We start from the raw sequence: 24,359 nt of genomic DNA, 5'->3' as shown, positions 1-24,359 counted from the left end.
TTCATATTGAAAATGTGGTAGATAAGCAATCAAAGTAACAAGTGATGGACAATCGGTTGCGACTTACAACCACAATAGAGGGCATTCGGTATTTAGCAAATCAAGCATTGGCCTTTCGAGGTCACGATGAATCCGTTGACTCATCTAATCGGGGCAATTTCGTTGAAATCTTAAAGTCTTTTGCAAGAATGAATATAGAAGTTGAGAAAGTTGTTCTAGATAAGGCTCCTCATAATGCTCAGTATATTGCCCATGATATACAAAAACAGATTTTGCATATTTTTGCTACCAAGGTGAAGAAGAAAATTTGTGCCGAACTTCAGAAGAACAAATATTGTATTCTTGTTGATGAATCACTTGATGAATCAGGCAATGAACAAATGGCTATTATTCTAAAATTCTATCCTGCTGATTTCAGTCCAAGTGACTTAAAAGGTTTGGAAATTGAGTTGAGGTATTTTCAAAATGATATGCATCACCTTCCCTGCTTTAAGGACCTCACCACTCTTCCTCAGTTATGTCAACAATTGGTGGAAACAACTTTGGCTGAAAACTACCATTTGCTTTACAGATTGATTCAGTTGGTGTTGACTCTTCCTGTTTCTACAAAGCAACAACTGAACGAGCTTTTCATGTATGAGAATTATTAAGAATAGACTTCGAAGCACCATAGCTGATGAATTCCTTGCTGATTGCATGATTCTCCACATTGAAAGAGAGTTTGCTAATAGTATCGATAATGAAGAGATAATTGAAGAATTTAAGATTTCTAAGCCTCGTAGGGTACAATTTTAGATTAAAATAGTTTAATTTTTGTGTTGCATTGCATTTACTTCTTGTTTTTTTGTTAAGCTTTTATTTATGTATAAATATGCATATTTGAGGGTAAGGCTCATTACGTCCCCCCTGACTAGGTGTATCTTTTTATTTTTATCAATAAAATTCACTCGTACCGTCGAGTTTTTAAGGTAAGTTTCGCCTACCTGACTTTTGAATCATGGATTCGTCACTGGTTGATTCTCCACGTATTGCTTCTAGATTGTCTCTCATAAATTTACCTGACTATATATAGCTTTGCTTGACGATTCATCAAGATTTTTGTCAAATTTGAAGGCTTTGCCTACAGTTAGCCACGCAATTTAATCTCCCATTAACACGGCTACAGCGACGTCTATCCTGAAGAAAATCATACAGTCTATGCATCCATCTCTCTAACTTGTAATAAGTCCTTTGTTTTTAATTCTATCTTTCCCCACATGAACCCTCCCTCAGCTGGGTTGTCAATTTTCATTAGCTTGATTGATGGGACATAACATTGTTTGAATTGTCAAAAGAAACTTGGACTGAACTTCATTGACCCCAGATTTTTTTTTATATTTTCCACATGACTTTATTTAGTTTCCCACATGGCACCAATTTGTTGCCCACAAGAGCCTTCCACTCACCTATAAATATGACCCTCTGCAAGCATTTTGAACCAAAACAAGAACCCAAACAGACATTAAACATGGCACTAAGCAAAACACAAGCCTCAGCCCTATCTTTGTCCCTCTTGATCATCATTTCTTTATGCAAGTCGTCCCAAGCTGATGGGATTGCCATCTATTGGGGCCAAAACGGCAATGAAGGCACCTTGGCAGATACTTGTAACACAGGCAACTACCAATTTGTGAACATAGCTTTCCGACAACTTTTGTGCAGCCAAACCCGTGCTCAACCTGGTGAGCAGTGACCCAAGTACCAATGGCTGCACGTTTGAGCACGACATCAAAGCTTGCCAAGCCAAGAACATCAAAGTCCTCCTCTCAATTGGAGGCGTTGTAGGAAGCTACTCTCTCACTTGGTGATGATGCAAGGCAAGTTCTTGATTACCTTTGGAATAACTACCTAGGCGGTCAGGCCAGTTCACGCCCCTTGGTGACGCGGTTTTGGATGGCATTGATTTTGACATTGAAGTGGTGGTGGCCAGTTGGGATGAGCTTGCAGTCACTCTGTTGAAATATAATCCTTCGCCTGATTTCTTAGAGCAGAAGTCATTTTCTATTTTCTGTTACTGTCTATTTTAAATGATGTAATGAGAACCATTAGATCATAGTCTAGGTGGATTCTCTAGCTTAGATTTGGTATGACACGTGTAAGCACCTAATAGGGGTGACAGTTGTAATTCTGTTAGAAGAGAATCACATTTCTCTCTCTGTCAGACACACTATGTAAGCTGCAGATTGTAAGAATTCAATAGAACAGTGCCTTCCTCATTTCTCTTCATTCTCTCTAGCTGAAATCTCCAGAAAATACATCTCTTCCTAATCGGAAAATACATATACAAACTAAGAATTTTAACATGGCCTCAGAGCCAGGTTCGATTGTTTGTTGGGCGTGAATCTGTGAAGATCGAGCTGGTGTTTGGCTGGGCTGACGTTGAGCTCACTCAAAATTTCACGAAGCTTTTCTAGCTGCGTCTGATGTCTAACATGGCAGGATCAAGCTCTTCGAGCTTCGTACACCGTTTTCAATGGAGAAAACTATGAGTTTTGGAGCATTCGAATGAAGACCATTCTGAAATCTCATGGACTGTGGGATTTGGTTGAAAATGGTTTTGATGCTTCAGATCCAAAGAAAAAAAAAGGAAAGGAAGAAGGATCTAAAGCTGCTGAAGAAGAGAAGTCTATAACGGCTGAGATTTTGATGAAAGATGCTCGTGCACTTGGACTGATCCAAGGTGCAGTCTCAGACCAAATTTTTCCCAGAATAGTGAATGAAGAAACCTCAAAAGGTGCATGGGATATTCTGAAGGCAGGAGTTTAGAGGCGATAAACAGGTACGAAGTGTGAAGCTACAAGGCTTACGTAGAGAGTTTGAATACACTCGTATGAAGGATAGTGAGTCATTCTCTAGTTATGTTGCTAAACTATTTGATCTAATTAATCAAATGAAAAGTTATGGTGAAGAGTTACCTAGAGAAAGAGTTGTGCAGAAATTACTTATTAGCTTGCCTAGATCTTATGACTCTATATGTTCTGTGATTGAGCATTCAAAGGATCTTGACACTCTTGAAATTCAAGAAGTGGTTGCGTCTCTCAAGAACTTTGAGCTCAGGTTGGATAGGCACACTGAAAATTCCACAGAAAAGGCTTTTACTAGCCTGAACATAGAGAGTAAAAGCTCTAAGAATGGAAGTTCTTCTGGAGGTAACAAGTCTCAGAGGAACTGGAAGGGAAATGGGAAGAATTGGAATAACAAGTCCAATTCTAATCCCAAACCAAATGCATCAAATGATGGAACTAAAACACCTTGCAAGCACTGTGAAAAACTGCACTATGGCAAGTGCTGGTTTGAAGGAAAACCAAAATGCAGAGGATGTGGAAAGTTTGGTCACATGGTTAGAAATTGCCATGAAAATCAACCTGTGCAGAAGGTGAATTATGCCAATCAGGCTGAAGTAACTGGAACATTGTTTTATGCATGCAATGCCGTGACAGATGTGAAATTGAACAATTCTTGGTATGTGGACAGTGGTTGCAGTAACCACATGACTGGAGATGAAAGGCTATTGATAGATATTCGAAGGGATGTAACTTCCAAGGTGAAAATGGGGACTGGAGAGACAGTTCAAGTTGTAGGAAAAGGCACACTTGTGATAGAAACCAAGACAGGCAGAAAACACATTCAAGAAGTGATGTTGGTGCCTGGTTTAGAAGAGAACTTGCTCAGTGTTGGTCAGATGATGGAACATGGGTATTGTTTAGTATTTGGAAAGGGAATGGTGACAATTTTTGATGATTGGTCACTGCAAAATCCTATAGCTAAGGTTCCAATGACTATCAATAGGTGTTTCTCTCTCACAATGGTACCTGCTACTCGGTTGGTCTGAGAGCAAGTGTGACTTCTTTGCGACTTGGCATAAAAGGCTGGGCCATCTTAATGATCAAAGCATCAGGATGTTGGCAAATCAAGACATGGTTCATGGACTGCCTAGTCCGAGAAGGATTTTGCAGTTTGTGAAGGCTGCAAGTGGGAAAGCAAGACATAGAGACTCATTTCTGCAGAATCTACTTGGAGAGCTCAGTTTCCACTTGAATTAGTCCACACTGACATCTGTGGTCCTATGCAGATTGCTTCAATGTCGGAAAACAGATATTTCATGTTATTTCATTGATGACTATACAAGAATGGCTTGGGTTTATTTTCTCAGAAATAAATCTAATGCTTTTGAATGTTTCAAGAAGTTCAAAGCAATGACAGAATTGCAGAGTGGACACAAGGTGAAATCACTTAGAAGTGACAGAGGTGGAGAATTCATGTCAAATGAATTTCTTGCATACTGCAGTGAGGCTGGAATACAAAGGCAGCTGACTGTAGCATATTCCCCTCAACAAAATGGAGTTGTTGAGAGGAAGAACAGGACTGTAATTGAGATGGCAAAGTCTAAAGAGACTTCCATATGAGTTTTGGGCAGAAGCTGTTCATATAGCAGTCTATCTTCTCAACAGGTGTCCTTCTAAGTCTCTTAAGAAAATGACACCATTTGAGGCCTTCACAGGAAGAAAGCCAGGTATTGCACACTTGAAAGTGTTTGGATGCCTATGTCATGTGCTTATTCCTTCTATTTTGAGACACAAGTTGGAAGAAAACAGTCACAAATGCATTTTTGTGGGCTATGGATTGTGTGAAAAAGGCTATAGACTGTATGATCCTAAGGCTAGAAAGATTATCTTGTCTAGGGATGTCTATTTTGATGAAGAAGCCTCATGGACATGGGAGAATCATAGCAATGCAGATGTGAGAATGCCTATGCCGGATGGAAATCAAGGTACTGCAGAAACTGAACAGAAGGTATTAGATGAACAATCTCAGTTTTTGGATACTCAAATGCAGATGGAAGAAGAAATTGCACCTCAAGGGGAAGACATGCTTGATGAGACTCAAAGGGTTGATCACACACCTCACAAGTGGAGGAGTATTAATGACATCATGACACAATGCAACATGTGCATTGTAGAACCTGACAGCTTTGAAGAAGCAGATTTGGATGAATCATGGAGAAGTGCAATGGAGGCTGAATTCGAGATGATTAAGAAGAACAATACATGGAAATTAGTTGACAGGCCATTTGACAAACCAGTAATTGGTGTTAAGTGGGTCTACAAGGTTAAACTGAACCTAGATGGTACTGTGCAGAAGAATAAAGCTAGGCTTGTGGCTAAAGGCTATTCACAGAAGCCTGGAATCGACTATAATGAGACATTTGCCCCTGTGGCAAGACTTGACACCATCAGAACCTTGATAGCCCTTGCAGCACAAAAGGAATGGAACCTATTTCAACTGGATGTGAAGTCTGCCTTTCTCAATGGCATTCTAAAGGAGGAAGTTTATGTTGAACAACCTCAAGGATATGTTCAAGAGAGCAAGGAAACCAAGGTGTACAGGTTGAACAAGGCTCTATATGGACTGAAACAAGCCCCAAGGGCCTGGTATGATGAAATAGATGCCTATTTCAACACTGCAGGTTTTAAGAAGAGCTTAAATGAAGCTACTCTCTATATCAAAACAAGTGACACCTCAGGTATTATCATTGTCTCACTCTATGTAGATGACATTATATATACTGGAAACTGTCCTAAGATGCTTGAAGAGTTTAAACAAGATATGATGCAACACTATGAGATGACAGACTTGGGTATGTTGCACCATTTTCTTGGCATGGGAGTGGAACAAACTGATAAGCATATTTTCATTCATCAAAAGAAATATGCCATGAAAATTCTTGAGAAGTTTGGAATGAGAGACGCAAGTCAGTGGCAATTCCATTAGTGGTGAATGAGAAATTGTGTAGAGAAGATGGAAGTGAAGCAGCAGATGAAAATGAATTCAGACAGATTGTAGGGAGTCTGCTTTATCTGAGCCACAAGACCAGATGTCATGTTTGCATCTAGCTTGCTTGCTAGGTTTATGCACAATCCCTCAAAGAAACACATGGGAACTGCTAAAAGGGTGCTGAGATACATACAAGGCACATTAGATTTTGGAATTGAGTTTGCAAAGGGGAAAACAGCTACTCTAATTGGGTATTGTGACAGTGATGGGCTGGGAGTGAGGATGATATGAGGAGCACCTCAGGATATGCCTTCACACTAGGCTCAGGCATGTTCTCTTGGGCTTCCATCAAGCAAAACACAGTTGCTTTATCTACAGCCGAAGCTGAGTATGTGAGCGCTGCAGAAGCAACTTCACAAGCTAAGTGGCTCAGATTTGTGCTTGAAGATTTTGGTGAAGAACAGGTAGAAGGGACTCCAATTCTATGTGACAACACCTCTGCAATTGCAATGGCAAGGAATCCAGTTCATCACCAAAAGACAAGGCACATCAGCAGGAAATTTCATTTTATAAGGGAAGCCATTCAAGCAAAAGAAATCGAACTGGTGTACTGCAAGACAGAAGATCAGATAGCTTGTGAGGTTGAGAAGCTTGCTTGGAGTGAAATCAGCTAAAGGATTAGAGGAGTGTTGAAATATAATCCTGTTCTGCCTAATTTCTTAGAGCAGAAGTCATGTTCTGCCTGATTTCTTAGAGCAGAAGTCATTTTCTATTTTCTGTTCTGTCTATTTTAAATGATGTAATGAGAACCATTAGATCATAGTCTAGGTGGATTCTCTAGCTTAGATTTGGTATGACACGTGTAAGCACCTAATAGGGTGACAGTTGTAATTCTGTTAGAAGAGAATCACATTTCTCTCTCTGTCAGACACACTATGTAAGCTGCAGATTGTAAGAATTCAATAAAACAGTGCCTTCCTCATTTCTCTTCATTCTCTCTAGCTGAAATCTCCAGAAAATACATCTCTTCCTAATCGGAAAATACATATACAAACTAAGAATTTTAGCTGCAGCTCCACAATGTCCATTCCCAGATGCTCACCTAGACGGTGCTATCAAAACCGGCCTATTTGACTATGTCTGGGTTCAATTCTACAACAACCCTCCATGCCAATTTGCAAACAACAATGCTGCCAACCTTTTAAGTGCATGGAACCAATGGACGTCGAGTGAAGCCAAACAAGTGTTCTTGGGACTACCGGCAGCTCCTGAAGCTGCTCCTAGTGGTGGATTTATTCCTGCTGATGCTCTCAAGTCACAGGTTCTTCCAAATATTAAGAGTTCTCCAAAGTATGGAGGAGTTATGCTTTGGAGCAAACAGTATGACAATGGTTACAGCGCTTCCATTAAAGACAGCGTCTAGGTCTCTGCCTAGACACTTTCTGCTGCTAAAACAAAATAAGTTACCATGACTCATCAGTAGTTCCCCAACCTACTGGCCAGAGTTAATTACATGCACTTACGATAATAAAACATCTTACTGTCTGTAATAATTTTTTAATCGAATAAAATATTACTCATACCATTATCATTATCTTATATAGTTTATATTCACTAAATTACGCTGGTGTTCGGTATTTCCATGCTTTCACGCCTCTTTGCAAAGCAAAGTCAATCCGATATATTTCTGGCTCCAAATAAGTTGAAGAGTTCTGACTGAGTTCGTGAGCACTCCAATTTGCTCCGTGTAAACCTATTCCAGCTCAAACTACGATTTTCTCTGAGGTAGTGGATTGATATATTGGACCAGCATTAATCTTGTCTTAAATAGGTCAACGGTACTAATTATGCCAAGCAAACCATTTTAGTGGGCACTCAGCCTTGTAATTGTCTATACAAACAATTATCATTAATGTCAACTGAATCCATAAATTTGGAATCCCTCCATCCAAATGGAGCCTCAGACCTTATTATAAAGGGAGGGCTTGATCAGTCTTGACAATAAGAGAAAGCATACAACGCCTTATTCTAGCAAGCATGGCTAGAAATTCCCAAACTCCCCTTCTCCTCCTTGTCCTTTCTGCACAACTGGTTCTAATCAGGCTCTGTCATGCCAGCGGCGTCGCCGTCTACTGGGGCCAAAACGGGAACGAAGGTACTCTAGCCGAAACCTGCGCCACCGGCAAGTACAAGTACGTGAATATAGCCTTCCTCAACAAATTTGGCAACGGCCAAACCCCCGAAATCAACCTTGCAGGCCACTGCAACCCTGCATCCAATGGTTGCACCATTGTCAGCAGTGGCATAACAAGTTGCCAAAGCCAAGGAGTCAAGGTGTTGCTGTCTTTAGGAGGTGGAATTGGTAACTACTCTCTAGCATCACCCGCAGATGCTAGAGCTGTAGCAGATTATCTGTGGCACAATTTCTTGAGTGGGAAGAAGTCAACTTCGCGTCCTTTAGGAGACGCCGTTTTGGACGGTATTGATTTTGACATAGAGCTTGGTTCAACTCAGTATTGGGATGTGCTTGCAAGAAGCCTCAAGGCATATAGCAAGCCAAGAAGAGCTGTGTATTTAGCAGGAGCACCTCAATGCCCATTTCCTGATAAGTTTCTAGGGGGTGCTCTGAATACAGGGCTCTTTGACTATGTTTGGGTTCAGTTCTATAACAATCCTCAATGTCAGTATAGCTCAGGTAACACTGATAACCTCATTAACTCGTGGAACAAATGGACCACGTCGATAAAGGCAGGGCTGATATTTTTGGGGTTGCCTGCGGCTCCCGAGGCAGCCGGAAGCGGGTTTATTCCGGCTACGGTGCTGAATTCTGAAGTCCTTCCGGTGATAAAGAAGTCGCCAAAGTATGGTGGTGTGATGCTATGGTCCAAGTTCTATGATGATCAAAGTGGATACAGTTCTTCCATTATTGGAAATGTGTGACTTTGTAGTTCCATGTTTTGTTTGGTAAAATCCAAAACGATAATAATGAATAAATTCTATTTGGCCAAATGAATGTTGTTTAATTTTGTTTACGAGGCTGACTCCCCCATCCCATCAACAACATTGACTTTTTGGGCATTGGTGTAATAAGGAATGTTTAACTTCCACCATAGTGACGTTAGTAATTTAAAAGTGCTTCATTCGTCCAATCCCAACCCAGCCATTATAAACAACCATCAAGATAACATTAAGAAACAGAGCATGATTATGGAACCCCTATTTTAAAATTGGGACGCCAAAGTTGGCAACTGTCTCACAAGCAATGCCAGCGTTGGTCAGCTACAAAAACGGTTGGCGACGGATATTATAAGGTGATCCGTTTTCTCAATCAAACTATCAAACAAATTGCATACATAAATTAGATAAATTACCCTAAATTAGATAAATTTAGAGTTGTTTCGATCGTAAAAAAAAAAAAAAAACCTAACAAATTAGACAGTTAAGTTAAACGATTCATTCCAACTGCCAAATTTATAATTTAACATCCACTCACTGTTCTGCTACGCCAAATTAATTCGAAGGGGGAAAATCGGAGTACAAAAAATAGCATATAAGACACGAAGGCATACATAAAAGAGGGGGAAAAACAAACCAAGAAACTATTGCGGCAATTCCGCTGAAGTACACCAGAAATGCTATAATGACTCGAAATTATCGTGGTGTAAAGGCAGATAACTAAGTTACGAGGCTCTCTTCCATCTCCATTGCATCTAAACTTTGCGCACTTGAATATTGTGAGTGGACTGGATCCGCCAAATGGGTTGTCTGCCACTCTGAACGAGTGCCACCTCTTCTCCTTCCTTTACCATGCCTTGCTTCTGTATATGAAACACCAGAAACGATCAAATAATTAACATTAAATCCATTTGACAAGGGCTTTAAAATGGTTGGCATTGCTAGGTTGGCTCAAATCCAAAGCATTGACTGGTATGTTCCATGAAATTTTTTAAAGATAAATAACCAAAAATATGGTTCCTGCCAATTTAAATTATTCCTCGTAAATTTGGGAAATTCCAGCAAAGCATTACCTGCAGCACAGTCAAGGCATTGCTGAAACTTGTCTCAGCATCATCTGTGAACTCCATGTATATTGGACATACACCTTGATATAAAGCCAGTCTCTGTTGTATCCTCTTACTGCATGTCATCAAAGTACTAGATCAGCCAAATAATCAAATTCATATTCCTAATGGTAAAGAGTATATCAATGTGCATGCAAAAGAAGAACCAGCGGTGTGGGGTGTGTGTAAAAAATCTATCAAGGGTGAAGTTGTGCTCCAACAAAACTCTGGTCAGAGTATCACAAATATGCCTTTGTGACAAATAACATGAAAACTCACTCATTTGTAAAGGCAAATACGGTCCCAGAAGGCCGATAATGGCTCAAAAGAACAGCCATGAAACCAGTCCTGGTAAAGACAACAATTGAGGTACCAAGAGTATTGGACATAATGGTTGCATGGTAAGCAAACATCTCACTCATGTGGTTCTGCAGAAATAAAGAATTCAAGTCAGTTTTTATTCTGACAAACAAATGGAAAAATTTGTCCAGATGGTAGGATGCTGCGTACAAAAAATGAATAAATAATTGTATGTTCCCTGACCTTGAAAGCTTTACCAAGATTCGCTGGCAATTCACCACCTAAGATGGTTGCCTCTGTCCGAAGTGCAACAGTGTGCATAACTTTCACGGCCTTCAATGGGAACCTACATGGAAACGAAATCAATTTATTACATGATCCTATGGTCTAAATGACTAAACTATAGTTGAAAACAGGTTCCTATTGCATAATTCCGATAGCCACAACTTACTTTCCGTGAGCAGTTTCTCCTGAAAGCATGACTGCATCAGCGCCCTCTCTAACAGCAATGGCAATGTCTGAGACCTCAGCTCTGGTTGGTGTTGGGTGAACAATCATGCTTTCCAGCATATTTGTTGCCACAATAACAGCCTTCCCCATGCTACGGCAGATCCTGATTATCTCTTCCTACATTTTGAAATATAAATCGGGGGGTTCAGAATGTAATAGATTAACTCAACTTAATGTTACAATCATGTTAACTGGATTGAAATTTCAATTCTCATATGTTTGTCGTTAACAACCTGCAGAAGTGGAACCTCTTCAATAGGGAGCTCTGCACCAAGATCTCCTCTTGCAACCATAGCCTAAAAGAAGATAACCATGTGTTAGTATTATCAGGCAAGGTTAGAATGTTTTATGTATATATTAAAAGAAACGGATGGTATTTACATGATTTCCATATATTAGTTGCATTTTATATTTAAAAATGTGTATTAAAGGTAAAAATTATCATACATTAAATCATGATATACTAAAAGTTGTTTTTAACATGCAAATATCAGGAAAAAAGCTTCCATCATTGATTCAGGAGATTACCCCATCAGATGCTGTGATAATGGAGTGCAAATTTGGGATAGAGTCTGCACTTTCTATCTTTACAATAACGTGTATATCAGCGCCAGAGCCTGCAATATCAAATGGAAATACAATTATTTGTAAGCATTAAGCAAAAACGTGGTAATCAAATATATTTTGTGGACATAAGATAACAATATTTGGAATCTTACTTTGCAGATAATTCTTCAATTCATGAACAACTTGTGCATCTTTGACAAATGAAACAGCATAGAAGTCAACTTTATTATCCACTCCAAATTTAATATCTTCCCAGTCTTTCTCTGCAACAAATAAGTTAGACAACTATATTCATTAGCTAAACAGGCAATAAAGACATTTAAAAACCATATGAATAAACTATTAATGGATATAATCAATAAATTAGGAACCTAACCAGTGATGGAAGGCAATGTTGCACTTTTCCCTCGCACATTCAAATGTCGACGAGACTTAAGCTCTCCTCCATCAACAACTTCACATTTCACTGATTCTTCTGTCTTGGACTTCACCAGAAATGACATCATACCACCTACAGCACAAATCAGGAGTCAGTGTGCATAAAAATATAGACATAACTTCAGTGGTTAACCCAAAAAAGAAAAAGTAAAACTTCAGCATACCATCAACCAGAAGCATGTCTCCTGGTTCTACATCATTAACGAAATCATCATAGTTCACGCTAACACTTTCCGCTGTGCCAACCCCTCTACGAATTGTAAAAGTAAATTCGTGACCACTTTCCAAGTTGATTGGCTGTGGCAGGTCACCACTCCTAACCTCAGGACCCTGATACAGAAGAACACATCATCAATAGAATGACTGCGATATAATCCAAATAGTAACACATCATATTTCAAATCAAACCTGAATTGGGGGGAAAATTTACTGACTTACGCAATACAATGTAATAACTTGATACGGAAGGAAAAAGAACAAACAATAAGGGAAACCTTGCCTTGGTATCAAGCATGATTGCAATAACATTGTCTTTAGATTGCTCATTATATTCTTTAACCAAGTCAATAACTTTCTTATGAGAAGCATGATCTCCGTGGGACATATTAAGCCGGGCAACATTCATTCCAGCCTCCGCCAACTTCCAGATCATTTCACGTGTGTTTGTGGAAGGACCAATTGTGCAAACAATCTTTGTCTTACGTTTGACTACTGGCTTTGACCACATACCCACCGATGTGTCATCATGTTGTTGAACTGCCCGGAACTTCTGAAATTGATCCTCTATCTGATCAGAAACACCAAAGAAACTACAGTAAGCATAGATTCTAACTTGTATCTACAATTTCAACAAAAGCAGCCTCGCTCTACTCAAACAAGCTAAATATCTAGCAATCAATTATCTATCTACTATCAATTCAAAAACAAAAAATATGTAACTTTTTCTTCTGATTTCCTACAACTTCTCGGCAACCAAACACATCAAGGACAAAGGGCAAAAAAAGAAGAAGATTGAGTAGCCCGAACCTTGGGTGTGTCTTCAGGTGAGACGGGGACGACCTCTGTCTGTAGGGGTCGCTTTGCAGTGACCTCAAACCTCTTATTGCCAAACGCTTTCCAGCTCTTCTTCTTTTCCTCGCGAGCCAGAACTTTGGAAGCGAAGCTCGGAGGCTTCAGCTTCTCTGTCCGGCCCTGTACCGATCCAGAGCTAGGACAAAGGATCGAACTCTGAATCGCCCGCATAGCCACCACTTGAGCCATTGTTGTTGCAGAGAATGGTAGAGGTTTGAAAATGCGAAGTTTTGGAGGAGGCTGTAGGGAATTCCGAGGATTTAAACGAATGTGGGGGGAGGTTGTAGAAGTCGCCGCTAAATTTGGCGGAGGTTTTGAGGGGACATAAAGAAGAGAGTTAAGGAGGGCTTTGGTTGTATCGAATAAACGAAACGTAGCGCTTGCTAAGAGCAACTCCACCCATATTGCCCTTAGAGGGGTAGAGCCACTATTCACGTGAATGGTGGTTGCCTAAAATCAATTTTGTGTTTGCTTAAGGGCAATTCTATTCATTTTTGTTTTATTCACAATTTTATTTACCTTAATAATTAATGTGGATAATATTTTTGGATAAGATTTACGGTTCCTACGTGTCAAGACTATTCATAATCGATAAAATTTGGGATAAGATTTTTTGGTTCAAATTTGGATGAATTTCAAAATTCAAATTTCAGATAAATTTTTTGTTCAAATTTGAATGAATTTCAAAATTCAAATTTGGATGAATTTAAAATCAAATTCAGATACATTTAGTTCAAATTTGGATGAATTTCAAAATTCAATTTCAGATAAAATTTGGTTCAAATTTCGGATAATTTCAAATTTCAGATAAGATTTTCATCCAATGAAATCAAGCCACGTGGCATCTTTATCTTGCCAAATTTTTCTATAAAACCAAAGGCTCACCTCATACTTCACACCACATCTTTCAATATTTTCATTTCTTAGAGTTTAGCATTCATACTCCATTCATTCTCAATGGAAGAATATAGGAGATGCTTGGAGAGGCATGAGAGAGAAAGAAAGGAGAGAAACCGTAGAGATGAAATGAATGAGTTGCAAGTTGATGAACAAGTTCTCATAGCAGTGGCAATGGAAGAGGAAGAGAACCAAGGTCGCCGTGGTTCACAAGTCGACCGTCAGGAATGTGACAGACATAGGCATTCTCGGGTAGAATCTTTTGGAAGATTATTTTATCCCAACTGCTTTGTACAATGATGTTGATTTTCAGGCGATTTAGAATGCAACCCACTTGTTCAATAAAATCATGCATGATATTTGCAATTATGATGCATATTTTGTTCAAAAGTGTGATGCTCTGGGGTTTTGGGCCTTCGGAGCAAAAGCTTACAATTTATTATGCATGTTGGCGTATGGAGCATCTATTGATCAGTGGATGAGGTTGCCCAGAATGGGAAGTCCACTACGTTGGAGGCTTTGGTAAGATTTTGTGATGCGGTTGAAAACTCAGACACTAGGGACTACCTGCGTAGACCTAATCCCGAGGACCTCCAACGGCTTCTACAAAAAGCCAAGCTCGAGGATTTCCGGAATGATTGGTAGCATCGATCGCATGCATTGGCAATGGAAGAATTGCCCAACCGCCTGGCAAGGTGATTACGGAAATAGGAAAGGCACAAAAAGTATCATCCCGAAGCCGCTTGGCTTCGACACATGGGTTTGGCATGCTTTCTTTGGAGTTGCGAGCCCAAAATGACCTCAACGTCCCGGGTCCATTTCAGACGAGTGGAGTCCGAATTTTTTAAAAAATCGGCATGAATTTTTTCCACATATGGAAAAATTTCATCTCATTGCCTGACAAGGGACAATGACAAACTGAGCCAAATCTCACACAAAGAAACATCTTCCATGGTGCTCCACGCCCCTCCGGTTTCAATAGAAGAAGCCATAAAAATAATAACTAAAATTACAAGGTGAAAGAGATGAAAATGTTGAGTGAAGAGTGAAGAAAATGTTGAGTGAAGAGTGAAAAATATGTTGAGTAATTGTAGAAGTAGAATAAAATGTATGAGAATTGGTGTTGAAAGTGAAGGGTATTTATAGGTATTTATAGGAAAAAAAATCAGAATTTTTTAGGATTTTTTAGTATTTTTAAAAAATTTCGATTTTTTTTCATAATTTTATTGTCCAAAAATCGTTGGATTAAAATTTGGAATCAAATCGGAGCGCAGGACTGCCACGTGGCTTCCACCCGTTGTGGTGACGTCGCAACGAGGTTCAAATTTTTTTGGCGCGTGCATTGCGCGCGCAACGGTAAAAATTGAATAACGCGTGGCGACGCCACCGACTGGCGTCGTCATGACGTCACCTCCACCGAGTTTTGGACCGGGCGAGTTGCCTTGGGCGGCCGGTTAGTGGGTCCCACACCCGGGCCGCATGGTGAAACGGATTTTTGTTTTCCCCCTCCCCTGGGGGTGTCTTCTGGACTTGCTCTAAGTAAAAGTTGCTCAACTTCTATCAAAGCGGAGAACTTTGTCGACATTGAACGGGTGGGTCACGAGACTCATTGGTCTCATTACTGATGTTTGGGCCTCTGGAAAAAGTGGGCGCATTGGATTGGTTTGCAAATAAACCCTAAACTTAAATGTTTTTCATCATGTTGGCTGATTAGTTTTCGTACCTCACTTGATGTTACTAATTCACTTAATGTGATATTTATTATATTATATTATACTAGTATTTTCGTACGCGCTTCCTCATTTGTTAGAAGCTTTTTAAAAAAAATTTAAATTTATTTTAGAATTAAAAAAGATAATGGGTAGCTGTGTTCCATAAAAATAAAATTCTTTATTTAATTTTTCTTTTAATATGAAAAAGTGTGAAATTACCATATTATCCTCATTTAATTAATAATTTTAATTCTTGATATTTGGATTAACCAATGACAATTTCTAATATTTTGAATGTTTCACAATTCTCTGCCTTTTGCTTTATATATATAAATTTTCTACAAATAAAAATGATGTTTATATTTTTACCCAATACAAAATTGGTCCTAAACCCAACATTTTTTTTAATTTTTTTTGACAATATAATTTATTTTAAGTTAAGTTTGAATCAATATTTCAATTAGCCATAATGCATAGCAAATTTGATTTGAAAGTTGAGAGGTTTTTCTGTCTTTTTTGAAAAAGCTTTGGCTTTTTCCAAAAGTGAAATTTTTTTTATGGATAAAACCTAAATTTACTATTTATTTTCTTAGAAGTGCAAATTGGATGAACCCACTCAATTTTACTGGGTATAATTGGATGAACTCACCCAATTAGTCATCGGGATAGACCTATTTCGGTGAAGTTTTGTGCAACGATGATAACAGATCAGCTCCACTAACAAACTGACACGTGTACAATTGCCACCTCAGCTAAAAAAGCCACCAGGGCGCATTGAAGAGCGCGGGAAATTCACATCAAAATTCGCGCCACCAGAGCCATCACAATAAACCCTTTCACTGAGATCCGATCGCTCTCGCGCTAAATCCTTTTATTCGCCGTCCTCTCCAGAAATCTAAACTATTGAACCCTAATTCAAAAACAATAAAGTTCGTCCGAAGATGGACTTGGAAGGCTTATCGGCGATATGCTCTGATCTTGGAATTGCAGAAGAGGATGACCATGGCAACCGGATCGGTTACTCAAAGAGCAAGTACTGCTTAGGTACGTACCTATGTCTTCGACAAATCTCCGTTTGACTGCCAAGAACATTTCGGAAATGGAAGGATAATGAAACATGAGGAAATCATATGGGCTCGATTGAGATTTCATTTGGTTTCTAGCAATTTTAAATTAGATTTCATTTAAGCCAATAGCTTTAGCTCAAATACACGAGGAAATCATATGGGCTCGATTGAGCGGATGAAAACAAAATATGGAGTGGGATGTTATTTTCTTCAGTTAAGTGTGGGCTTGAAATTTTGGTTTTCTTTTTTCATTGACAGATAATTTGAAAGATTTGCTAAGGTTTTTGAGGCGTGACGACCCACAGAATCGGGATGTTTTTAAACAAGTCTGTAAATGGAAGATTGTGGATCAGGATTTGGTACCCATTATTGAACACTGCCAAGATGACACCAACTTGGTTTTAAATGCAGGTAAGTTCATGTTATAATTTCATTACATGTTTATGAAAACTTACTGCAAAGTGATGACTTCAATTATTCATTGTTTGGAATTTTCAGTGAAGGTTCTTGTGTTCCTAACTATGCCAATTGAGCCTTCGTCAAACGACATTTTACAACAGATAGACTTTCTATGGTGGTTGAAGTCTTCAATTACGTCCAGTGACATTATTGCAGTGATAGTATCACTTCTGGAAAGCCCACTAGAAAATTTGGAAAGGTGAGGGTTAAATTTTTAAGTATACTTCATCTTCTGCCTCATCGGTTGTTTGAAAATTACATATACTTCATCTTCTATGGGAGTTGAAGTCTTTGCAGCAAAGTACTTGTCCCAGCTATCTCTTTACCTATAAGATTACCTGAGTACCTAGCTGATTCACTAAATTCATGTTGGTTTTCTGAATTTTGATGGGTTAAGTGGCTCTTGCATGTTGACATTACATAATTTATTTTTTGTTCTAGGTTATTTTCTGGTGCTCAATAATCATTATTTTGTTTACTCACTTTATTTTAATATAGTTTCTAGATTTCTCATAATTGGTTTGATGACTAATCCTATCCTACACAGTGATGTGTTCACGGAGGATGACTGGAAATTGGTGCAGCTGGTACTTACTTTATTCCGAAACATTTTAGCTGTTCAGGAAATTTCACTACAGCAGAAGGCTGGGGGAACTGCCAGTCAATTTGAATCACTCAGAGATAGATTTCTGGAACTTTTGTTTCATGAGAATGTGATGGACTTAGTTTTGGTCATAACCCAGCATATTGGGGATTCCTGTAGCTATCTCTGTCAAGATAACTTGCTTTTATTGGAGATTTTTCATTACGTATTTATGGGTCAAGAGCCAGAGTTGATTGCAAACGTATGTTCAAAAGGTCCTAAGGTTGGTTTCTCTTCATCGCTTTCTGAATTCTTTCTTATAGAAATGTCGTTTGTTCAAAGCTAGCAAGAAATGTAAATAAGGATGAGTCTCAGATAAGAATCTTTGATTTGAGACATAGGTAGAGCCACCAAACGAAATTTTTTATTTATTTATAATAACAATAGTGCAACAAGTACAAATCGAATCAATAAAAAATACTTTCCTTTTCTTGCTTTATATTCTTAACTTATGAGATTTGAATTATTTGTCCGATGATGTGAGCTTACATTTAGTTATGGTTTTCTAACAGTCCAGTAATAACTTATAATTGTTAGGTGGATGGAGGAGACACCACAGGTTCTCTAAATAGTCTCAAGTCTATAATGGAAGAAGAAGAAGAAGAGAAAAAAAGACTTTCTAGACTACGCAACATGGGTCGTCATTCACATTTTAGCGGAACATTTACCCAGCTTACTTTGGTAGGGAGTTTCACTATGGAATGATGCTAGCGAGGTTTTTAGTAGATCATATTCTAATAGCAATGAACTTTTCTTGGCAGGATGGTTCTAAGGCAGTCTTGAAGGGAAAACCTACTTCTGCCTCTTGTAATACCTTGCTTAAACCACATAGTCGTCGGGGTCCAATAAAAAAGATTGCTTGGGATCATGGGACATTGCCTTCAACGAAGGATGAGATTTTAGAATTGCTTCATGATTTCGTAAACCAGTTTTTATCAGGGGGTTACAATGGTATGTCTTTTCTTTTTGGTTTCTGTTTTATGTTTGTTTACTTGGTGTTATTGCATAATTACAAAGTTCGCATGTGTATCAGTTTTGATGCAGTCAATTCGCGCGGATACTGAAAAGGAACACCACGCAATTCAGAACAGTGATGTCATTATCTTCTTTCAGGTTGCTCAGTTTGTTACTTCTTTCCAATATCACAAGTCTTCAATTTCTAAGGTGAGACAAGCTAATCTTAGATTATTATGTTAGTTATTTCATAAATGGGCATGATAATTACTGTTTGCAAAATGAAAACCGTTAAATGACTCATTTTTCAATTAGTAAACTAACCTATTTGCATGGAGAAAGACCATTATTCCCTCATCTCAATCCATCCCAACACACATCTCAACCAGTGCAGAAATGATCTTTCCCCCGAACTAAAAGGGTTTAGTTTTTGTACTTTTGATAGAATGGGTCCATGTTGCATAGTGGTTTTCTTCTGGGTCATTTCGCATTTCTTGAGGATATTCCCAAGTCACATTTCTTGTCTGGAGAATTATAATTGTTTGATCTGTATCTTCTATTCCTTAACAGCCAAGCATCGGTGCAGAAGCAGACACAACTGAAGCTCCCACCCATAAAGATGCTGATATCACATTCTTCAGAGGTGATGTATGTGGACCCATCGCAGCATCAATGAATGAGTCAATGTTCCAACTAGTCATTTCAAAGTGGCGTTATGCATTTGATGGCTTGAAGGAAACACACGACTACAAGTTTCTGTCTGCAGCTGGTTCTCTTTTGAAAATTATGGTGATTCACTATTTCATTACTGATATGCTTTTTAGTGCATATTCAATTTGAAGTTGGGATAAGAACTGTATTAATAATTATGCCCTCGTAACATGCTTCTCAACCAACTTCTCTTCCTTCCAGATTCGAATGCTAGATTTGGTGCTTAAGTTATTGCCAGAGAACTCCAAGGAGCCTCAAACGGCCCGCATACTTCTGTACAAGTTATTTTATGACCAGACTGACGAGGGGATGACTCATTTCCTGATAAATTTGCTCAAAGCATTTGATACTCACAAACAACCCAGAAGGTTTTTTCCTTTTCATATCAATTAATACGGTTTTTTTATGTATTAAATTTTCCAGTATAATTTCTCACCTTTCAAATCCTGTGGAGAGGTTCTCTCCATTAGCCGTGTAATCCAATATGAGAGAAAGAATTATAGGAATGCTGTATTTGTTGTTGGGCAAAAAGATTTAGTAATGCAATTTTTAAGAAAGCGAGATAATTCAATTCTGCAGGGTATGATTTTGACTGATCATTTAGCAACACTTGTCCTCTGATTAACATTTTTTCTCTTGATTGAATGCCTTTAATCTTTGTCCTGTTCGCATGTTTTCCTTATCAGTGATCTTGCAGATCTGGTAGAGATGGTTTATAAAGTTGTACGACTAATGGAAAACCTTCAAGCATGTGGAACTTTGAGGGTATAATGCATTCGTAATTTTGGATGGGGAATATTTTATTGTATTTGTACTAAAACCATTTTTCTTTCATGATTAAGGTTTCTAAAAAATCAAGGAAGGCAAGGAAGAAAAGAATACTGAGTGAGAAGGAAGCAGAAAATAAACTCATAGGAGAACATGCTATCACTCAGAAAGAGATCGGCATCTCCAATGGTGAACGTTCAACAGATGTGAGTGTGACAGCGAACGGAAGCCTAACCACAAGTTCTAATGGGAAAGAAGACATCAATATCCCTGCTCAGCCTGATGAATGCAAAATATCGTTTTTGGAGACAGAAAACCTCCAAGACAGTCTGGCACATATAGATTGCAAAACTTCTGATGATGCCAATGGTGATCTTTGTTATAGCACCGGTGATTCTTCTGCTGATGAGCAGGTAGCTGCAACTGATGAAGTTGATTTTAAGGTGTCAAATTTGATTTCTGCTTTTTCAAACAACAACATCATCCAGAAATTGTGTTGGTTGCTTAAGTTTTATAAGAGTAATTTGACCAGTACAAATCACTACATAGTATGCATGCTGCGAAGGATCAGTGATGACCTCGAGCTCTCCCCAATGCTGTATCAGGTTAAACTTCATACATCTTTAGATAATTTTTGTAGCCATTTACAGTTCATTTCTCATCTAACGTTTCCATGCAATTTGTTTTGCAGTTATCACTTCTCACTACATTCTATGACATCCTAGTTGAGCAAAAGTCATCTCCATGCAAGGCATATGAAACCATTGTTGATTTTTTGACAAATTTGGTCAGGAAAATGCTAAAAAAGATAAAAAATCAACCCCTACTTTTTGTGGAAATTCTCTTCTGGAAGACTCGCAAAGAATGCCATTACATTAATGCTGAGTATTTATTGCATGAGCTTGGCCATTTGAAGAAAGAAAGTAGAAACTGGGCAAACAGTTTAGGGGATGAAGAAATTGGTCAGTCACTGGACAAGGGATGGACAAGTAGAAGCATAGCTGATGCACTTGGTGAAGACGAAGCTGATGTTGTGCTCTCTCATGAGCTTGGACATGAGAAGTAAGACATGTTTCTGAAGCCTGAATGTTCACATTGTCCTCATTAAATTATTTTGTGATGTTATCAGTTAAGTTATTGTAGAATCTATGACCATCTTTTGGTTGTCTGGCCTTGCTCGAGAATTGTGAAGTTTATTTTATTTTATTTTATTTTATTCATTTCCACCGGTTTACCATGTTGCCAAAAAAACAAAAGGGCCAGAGTAAGGACTTTTCTAACTGAATACAGACACTGCAAGAGGAGCTAAATATGCCTTCTTTTTGTGCAGCAGTGGAGAAATTTTTGGCAAAGTGAAGGGAGGTAGTGCATCTATTTCAGATAATGAGATCGATGGGCAAGAAAATTATGACAAGTACGTCCCTTCATACTTACAACTTGATTAACATTGTCTTTCAGTTATCATCTTATTGAAACCTTGATGCATTTGGCTGTTGCAGTGGGGGCCAGGCAATAGAGAATGAAACTGAAAAGGTTTCTAGAAAAAACAAGCGACTTGTTATTGGGGCTGAACTGGAGATGAAAATTAAGGATCTGTATGAGAAGTATGGTCCCATGATCTAAGTTTTTTATTTGTTTTTGTATTTGTTCCTTTTCTTTTTTTAGCTTTTAACTTGACATTGGTATATCTAATATCTGCTGAAAGATACAAAAGTGCATTGGCTGTGATGACTGTTTTACACATAATTTGAGTTATGCCTGTATAGCAGTGTAGGCCTACTTTTTTCATCCAGCTTACTTAAATCTTTCCTGACAAATATGGCCAATTTAGATTCAAGGATGACCAGAACTGTAGTCATCTTATTGCTAAAGCTCTTGATCCTGATGGTAGAGTTTCGCCAGCACAAATTTCCAACAAGCTTAAACTGCTTGGACTGAAAGTTATCCGAAGGAAAAGACTGCGCCATGCTCAAGAATCTGTTTCCACTGGGCCTAGTCAAATTGATGGAGATGGAAGAGTAGTAAAAGCAGTTAATTCTCATTGTGAATCAAACAGTCAGCCGCTGTAAGTATTTGTAGATGAATATTAATTTCTTAGTATTACAGTTACAGTATGTATACTTTCTGTTTATTTTTCTGTACTTTTTAAAGTCTTTCTAGGCATTTGTATTCAAAGTAAATATTCATTTGATTTGAATATCATAGAGCACGTGCTCTTTGTTTGATTTCCCCTCTTTCCCCTCACCTAAACCCTTGTTTTTCGAGTAGCAGGGGTAGTGAACTTGCAATGCAGAATCTAATCAAACAGCTGCTGATTTCATTCACTTCTAGCCTATAATTTATGCCCATTAATTTTGTTTTTGCACTTTGGGATAGATCTTGGATGGCTGCTGTCTTTCGTTGCAGTTGTTGTCACTGTTTATTAATTGTAAATTTAAAGATTACACATTTACTGAGAAAAAAATTTGATAGATTTAGTACTCATTCTTTTGCTTCCCCCACCTCCTCCCACATTTGTTTTTGAGGAGCAGCTGTGAACTCGCAAACGTATGGCTTAGATAAATGGCTGCTGTGTCATCTGCCTTTAGTCTGTAATGTTGGTCCCCTCCTTTCTCTTTGATTCTGTTACATGTCTTAATGCTTGATGTTATATGTTGCTTCACTGCTCCAGCTGTTTATTAGTTTCAACTTGATTGTTTTATAGGCACACGAGAAAAAGAGTCCATGCCTTCAGTGAAGATCAGGAGACTAACATTAGATCTCTATATGAGCAGTAAGTACTACTTGGTTACTTGGTAGTAATATAAGATTTGATCTCTTTTCACTTGATAGAAGCTAGAAGTTACTATTCTTTAATTTTAAAGAAAAAATTTATATTCTTTGTCATACCCAGATTTAAAGACCATAAACGGTGCAGCCACATGATTGCAAATGCAATGGACGGTGATGGTAAATTCACAGCTTCTCAAGTTTCTCGTGAGCTTAAGCAGCTTGGTTTATATATTATTCCTTGGAAGAAGAGGTCCGCAGCCGGCATGTTGAGAGATGAGGATCTTAATGACTCTAATACAAACAAAGAACATGACTCTGATGATGAGACGCTGTTATCATTAATGAAAAGGTCATACATCCATTTTGTTTTGTTATTAAATTTATTTCACCACTAGTTCTCTACTTGCGCTGGGCACTTGCACCGCATATGTAAAACTCCATATTCCTTTTGGTTAAACCTTCCAATATAATGTTGTGAAACTCCATAATCCTATTATGGTCTGTGTTCATACTCCTAATTAAATTATAGAATAGCTTCTTTCTCTTGTAAATTCATGTTGGCTCCGTGTGTAAGTACACAACATGCATGATGTGTGGATATTAGTATGACAATAATTTTTGAACTTCCAGGGGCAAAAAGGATCATAGCAGATTCAGTGAAGAGTTACTAGAGCAGACTACTGGACGAAAAGTGTCGGAAGATGATTCTGATGATGAAATCCTAAGCTCTGTTCTCAAGTAAATCTCTCTCTCTCTCTCTCTCTCTCTCTCTCTCTCTCTCTCTCTCAAAAAGAATAAGAATGATGAAGTCATAGGATTCTGATTGTGTAAGGTAACTATTTCTTCTAATTCTAATTAATTCGTCTTTTGGATATAGGAAAACCAGGAGACCGCTTTCCAAGCCCATGGATCAAAACTCTGCAGCCATCTCAATTCAGGGAACATCAAGCAGTAATGCTTTGGAAGATGGAGTTGACGAAGGCTCTGCCTTCAAGCATGTTAGCCCGAATGGCACGGGAGAAGCTGAAGTCAGAGGCACCGGCACTGGCACTGGCATTCCATTAGATGCTGGACCTGTGAAAAATTTGGAGGATTTGCAACATGAGCAAATGGACAATGACTTGGTGGATTCAGGGGATGAAATGACTCATGGTGCATTGCCAGAGAGTGGCGTAAGCAGAAGGAAGTTGAGGATGGTACTTGAAGATGAAGATGATGACTGAGTGCATCTCTCTCTCTCTCTCTCTCTCTCTCTCTACCATCGTGCTGATGATATCGTGACGTGTTATTATCCAAAGTTGCGAAGGAAGTCATCCATTTTTCTTGAAACTGCAATCAGGTTTTGCTTTTAAGATTATTGATGTTTGAGTGTAGTGTAGATTGTGTAAAGGGACTCGTCAGTATATGGACTCGGGGAAAAAGATTGTACAGGTTGGACAACTGCCCACAGATGAAAATTGTCTTGCTTCTATAGTTTTTAACATACAAACGATCATGCCCATGGTTTGAGACCGATCATTGGATTATCCGGATCGAAGAATTCAAAACCAAAAGTTGCAATTGTAAACCGGATCACAAAACTATCTGACCATCTCTTGCATGTTGCAACCAAATG

The 24,359-nt window shown here is 38.5% G+C and overlaps 3 protein-coding genes across 4 annotated transcripts; 2 read left to right on the top strand and 1 right to left on the bottom strand.

The window, feature by feature from the left end:
* Nucleotides 1-7,747: 7,747 nt before the first annotated feature.
* On the top strand, nt 7,748-8,823 carry LOC148917525 (hevamine-A-like). The gene has a single exon (XM_089053544.1). It carries the CDS (start codon nt 7,852-7,854, stop codon nt 8,752-8,754), a length of 903 nt encoding a protein of 300 aa, XP_088909670.1. The 5' UTR covers nt 7,748-7,851; the 3' UTR covers nt 8,755-8,823.
* A 422-nt stretch (nt 8,824-9,245) lies between these two features.
* Nucleotides 9,246-13,148, bottom strand: PKP-BETA1 (plastidic pyruvate kinase beta subunit 1). The gene is made up of 12 exons (XM_008236583.3): nt 12,717-13,148; nt 12,190-12,477; nt 11,855-12,020; nt 11,629-11,763; nt 11,405-11,515; nt 11,214-11,302; nt 10,919-10,981; nt 10,627-10,802; nt 10,419-10,521; nt 10,155-10,303; nt 9,843-9,951; nt 9,246-9,632 (listed from the first exon to the last, which is right to left on the bottom strand). Exons 1-12 carry the CDS (start codon nt 12,948-12,950, stop codon nt 9,525-9,527), a joined length of 1,731 nt encoding a protein of 576 aa, XP_008234805.1. The 5' UTR covers nt 12,951-13,148; the 3' UTR covers nt 9,246-9,524.
* Nucleotides 13,149-16,187: 3,039 nt separating this feature from the next.
* Nucleotides 16,188-24,311, top strand: ATIM (timeless family protein). Of its 2 annotated transcripts, none has more exons than XM_089053189.1 (19): nt 16,188-16,414; nt 16,696-16,848; nt 16,936-17,095; nt 17,444-17,762; nt 18,077-18,220; nt 18,301-18,490; nt 18,573-18,703; nt 19,064-19,282; nt 19,406-19,572; nt 19,891-19,969; nt 20,047-20,577; nt 20,664-21,034; nt 21,306-21,386; nt 21,472-21,576; nt 21,804-22,037; nt 22,677-22,745; nt 22,866-23,093; nt 23,375-23,482; nt 23,622-24,311. In XM_089053189.1, the coding sequence occupies exons 1-19, from the start codon at nt 16,312-16,314 to the stop codon at nt 23,965-23,967; spliced, it is 3,738 nt and encodes a 1,245-aa protein (XP_088909315.1). In that variant the 5' UTR covers nt 16,188-16,311; the 3' UTR covers nt 23,968-24,311. The 2 variants fall into 2 exon arrangements, with proteins under 2 accessions (XP_088909315.1, XP_088909314.1); XM_089053188.1 differs by having other exon boundaries at nt 21,303-21,386.
* The last annotated feature ends 48 nt before the right edge of the window (nt 24,312-24,359 follow it).

The sequence above is a fragment of the Prunus mume genome, linkage group LG5 (assembly GCF_029339155.1).
Source record: "Prunus mume cultivar Tortuosa linkage group LG5, ASM2933915v1, whole genome shotgun sequence".
NCBI classification, from domain to species: domain Eukaryota; kingdom Viridiplantae; phylum Streptophyta; class Magnoliopsida; order Rosales; family Rosaceae; genus Prunus; species Prunus mume.
Note: the sequence above shows the minus strand (reverse complement) of the source record. Positions and strands in the feature narration are given on the sequence as shown.